Source organism: Anolis sagrei, chromosome Y, assembly GCF_037176765.1.
Source record: "Anolis sagrei isolate rAnoSag1 chromosome Y, rAnoSag1.mat, whole genome shotgun sequence".
Classification (NCBI taxonomy): Eukaryota; Metazoa; Chordata; class Lepidosauria; order Squamata; family Dactyloidae; genus Anolis; species Anolis sagrei.
In genome coordinates, this window is record NC_090035.1 from 64,492,978 (window position 1) to 64,497,589 (window position 4,612).

Here is a 4,612-nt window from a genome sequence, read left to right on the forward strand (position 1 = left end):
GCGGAGGCTTGAGAAGGTTGAAATTTCCAACAATTGCCTATTACAGATGTACAGAGTGTGTCCTGCCTTTAAGCAATATCCTCTTTCCCAAAAGTCCAAAATAGGTTAGAGGAGATTGAAGATTCCTATTCTTTTTCACCCAACCCCAAGCTCTGTGTTCCTATTATCAGAAATCATGTTCATAAATCATTTTTAAAAGATTTTTTAAAAATGAGAGTCGAACAAGTAGAGTATAACATAACCACATTTCCTTCTGAGGGGGTTTAGAAGACATCGTAGGCGACATATACAGTATATATTTTTTACAATTTAGCAAAAAAGAGAAAAAAGATTTCATAAGTAATCACCCTCGTCTCCTACTTGTTTCCATCCCTTTTCCATTGTTTCCTCCTTCATGCACCATTGTTCCTTTCAGAGCAAGCCTTCTCAAGGGTGATGCCACCCCATTACTGGGATAAGACGCCTGAGCCAGCCATCTTCAACCAACACAGCACTGCAGATTGCGATTCATGTCACTGTGAGCCACCCAAGAAGATCCGGAGAAAAAGAGAGCGAAAGACATGGAGAGAAGCTGGTGCCACTATTGTGTCCCAGACAGGTAACACTGAATAAGGAATATGGGATTGGAACAGGAGGGTACAGGATATAGTAATTTAAGTGCTGGTGCTTTTGAAATACAAAATGATTTGGAACTAGTAAGGTAAAGGTAAAGGTTGACATTAACTCTGGGGTGTGGTGCTCATTTCCATTTCTAAGCCGAAGAGCCAGCATTGTCTGTAGACACCTCCAAGATCATGACTGATGGAACGCCATTATCTTCCTGCCGGAGCAGTACCTATTGATCTACTCACATTTGTATGTTTTCAAACTGCTAGGTTGGCAGAAGCTGGGGCTAACAGTGAGAGCTCACCTCGCTCCCTGGATTTGAACCACTGACCTTTCTGTCAACAAGCAGCTCTGCGTTTTAACCCGCTGTGCCATCAGGGGTGTCTTTGGAACTAGGTGTCTTTAAAAAATACAAGCTCCCAAACATAAGGCACCCCAGACTTTAGGGGCAGCTTCAAAGGCCCTTCTGTCTGCAGTGGCAACACCCAAGCTTAAGAACATCTTGCTTTTGAAGGTCTCCCAGATCTTTGATGTTTCTGCTATATTTTCATAGAATTATAGAGTTGGAAGAGACCTTGTGTCCAACTGCCTGCCAAGAAGCAGGAAAATCACATTCAAAGCACCCCTGGCAATGGCCACTCGGCCTCTGTTTAAAAGCCTCCAAAGAAGGAGCCTCCACCACACCCTGGGCCAGAGAGTTCCACTGCTGAACAGCTCTCATAGTTAGGAAGTTCTTCGTAATGTTCAGGTGGAATCTCCTTTCCTGTAGTTTGAATCCATTGCTCCGCGTCCTAGTCTCCAGGGCAGCAGAAAACAAGCCAACTCCCTCCTCCCTATGACTTCCCCTCATATATTTATGCATGGCCCTCATTATGTCTCCTCTCAGCCTTCTCTTCTGCAGGCTAAACATGCCCAGCTCTTTAAGCTGCTCCTCATAGGGCTTGTTCTCCAGGCCCTTGATCATTTTAGTCACCCTGCTCTACACATACCAGCTTGTCAATATCTCCTTTCAATTGTGGTGTCCAGAATTGGACAGTGTGATTTCAGATGTGGTCTAACCAAGGCCGAATAGAGAGGTAGCATGACCTCCCTGGATCTCGACACTCGACTCCCATTTATGCAGGCCAAAATCCCATTGGCTTTTTAAGCTTCCGCATGACACTGTTGACTCATGTTTAACTTGTTGTCCACGAGGACTTCCAAGAACTTTTTCATATGGACTGCTGTTTTTTGTGTGACCAACAAGGTGTAAAATACTGGTCAAATTTTGTGTTTATCATGTTTTGAAGGTAGTAAGTTTTCATTTCCATTTAACTGCTTTGAATCACTGTTGGGAGAAAGTAGACCATGGGAGAGTGTAATATGCTCTTCCTGCCATGCCTTTCGAAAGTGTTGGAGCTGCCTGGGGATTTAGATAAAGAAGCCATCTTGCATTTGGTTCAGAAGAATGGCTTTCCTTGTTCTTGAGTTGCACTCTTATATTACAACAGCTCTGAGTTCAAGCTCCATTGGAGGTCTTACTCTTATTCATATTGGCATTTATTTCTGTGCAGGTTCTGGACCCATTCAGCTCTGGCAGTTTCTGTTGGAACTGCTGCAGGATGGCTCATGCCAGGCCTTCATCTGCTGGACAGGGAATGGCTGGGAATTTAAGCTGTGTGATCCTCATGAGGTGAGGTCCCCTTCTCTCCACCTTATGAAGCTGTGATGTTATACCTGCTCATTATGTACCTAGCAGAACATTCTTTCCATATGTAAAAGTTGAGCCTGCACTTTCATCCAAAACCCCATCCCCTAAATTTGAAGGAGCAAACCAGAAAGGAATTTCAGTACTTTTTGCTTAAACAATATCTCAGCAACCATATAAAGTACCCTTACTTTAGGACAAAGTGTTTAAAATACATAACTTGAAAATAAGTATATTTAGAAAAGCATGTTTTGTGAAAAAAAAATAAGTTAAAATATATATTTATGAGCTTGATTGTCGTTTCTTAAAAAATGATGAAACAGACAGCGCTGTACAGAATATGCACATACGAAACCAACATGGACTGAAATAGACTAATGTATCCATTCCTAACTACCTCTGAATAACAGATGGGAAACAGAATGGGCGTAAACAGTAGCGTCCCTGCCCAACTAGTGTGGGTTTCTCACTGTGGTCAGCAAGATGGTGTTACAATTATCCATCTTGTAAGGCTCTGATATTCAAATAATCTTATTGCCAAATAAGCCAAAGGAATGGCACAAAAGTTCCAGCTAATGTTTGGAGCACTTCACGTAGTATTTTGAGAAGTACGTTTATTTATTTACTGCATTTGTATACCACCTTTCTCAGCCAGAGGTGTCTCAAGGCGATTCAGTCGGCAGTGATTTGATGCCATAACAAATATCAAAATACAGTTAAAACAATTATAAAAACAATTCAACATTTAAAATGTAATATAAAAAGCAAATGTATCTGTAAAAACAAGATCCTAGACATTATATGACTAGGACCCACATGTGTTTGCATATAGTGTGTGCATGACATTAGTAGAAGAGATTGGTTCCCCTACCACAGTGGTTCTCAACTTTCCTAATGCCGAGACCCCTTAATACAGTTCCTCATGTTGTGGTGACCATCAACCATAAAATTATTTTTGTTGCTATAACCATAATTTCACTACTGTTATGAATTGTAATGTAAATATCTGATATGTAGGATGTATTTTGATTCACTTGACCAAATTTGGCACAAATACTCCCAAATTTTGTCATTTGGCAGTTGTAGTTGCTGGGATTTATAGTTAACCTACAATCAGTGAGCATTCTGAACTCCAAAGATTGAATTGAATCAATCTTGGCACACAGAGCTCCCATGACTAATGGAAAATAGTGGAAGGGTTTTGTGGTCATTAACCTTGAGTTTTGCAGTTGTAGTTCAGCTACATCCAGAGAGCACTGTGTAACAATAATGGATCTGGACCAAACTTGGCATAAATACTCAATATGCACAAATGTGGTAGAGTTTGGGGAAAATAGGCCTTGACATTTGGGGGTTGTAGTTGCTGGGATTTATAGTTCATCAACAATCAAAGAGTATTCTGAACCCCACTGATGATAGAATTGGGCCAAACTTCCCACAAAGAACCTCTATGACCAACAGAAAATACTGTGTTTTCTGGTGGTCTTTGGTGACCCCTCTGACACCCCATCATGACCCTCCCCAGGGGTCACGACCCCCAGGTTGAGAAATGCTGATCTAAGATGACTGAGCACACTGGGTGCCTTCAGAACCTGTAACTTTTCCCTTCTTCTTCTCAAACCTTTCTAGGTGGCAAGGCGCTGGGGTAAACGGAAGAACAAGCCCCGCATGACCTATGAGAAACTGAGCCGGGGCTTACGCTATTATTACCATAAAAATATCATTCACAAGACCAGCGGTCAGCGCTACGTGTATCGTTTTGTCCGTGACATTCAGGATCAATTTTCTGAAATAATTCGGAGATAGAGAACACAAGTAGCATGTAAGAAGGACATTGATACCTATATAAATATATCTCCAAAAACCTTTGGAATGCCAGAAGAGATAGTAGGTGAAGCTCTTTTATAGACTGCTCTTCATCATTTATGCTCTCCTTCAAAGCAAAGCTGTAACAGGCTTAGCATAAACATTGAATCATAGAGTTGGAAGAGACCTCATGGGCCATCCAGTCCAATCCCTGCCAAGAAGCAGGAAAATTGCATTCAAAGCACCCCTGAAAGACGGCCATCCAGCCTCTGTTTAAAAGCCTCCAAAGAAGCCTCCATCACAGTCAACAGTTTATTAAGTTCCCTTGTCCATATTCTCGTTGGGACTAAGAACTGGATTTACACGGAGGCTTTTTCAAGATTGGCCACATTATCTGTGGAACTCCCAACCAAAAAAGATCTGATTGCCTCTTTTGTTTGGGCATGTAAAAGGTTAGCTAATGTGTGTATGTCAACCGTAAAATAAGATGCATGAAGCTGATTGGTTGGGCTA

At 41.6% G+C, this 4,612-nt stretch overlaps 1 protein-coding gene across 1 annotated transcript; it reads left to right on the forward strand.

The window, feature by feature from the left end:
• Positions 1 to 378: 378 nt before the first annotated feature.
• Positions 379 to 4,099, forward strand: LOC132781372 (protein C-ets-2). The gene is made up of 3 exons (XM_060785586.2): positions 379 to 598; positions 2,160 to 2,278; positions 3,923 to 4,099. Exons 1-3 carry the CDS (start codon positions 436 to 438, stop codon positions 4,097 to 4,099), a joined length of 459 nt encoding a protein of 152 aa, XP_060641569.2. The 5' UTR covers positions 379 to 435.
• The last annotated feature ends 513 nt before the right edge of the window (positions 4,100 to 4,612 follow it).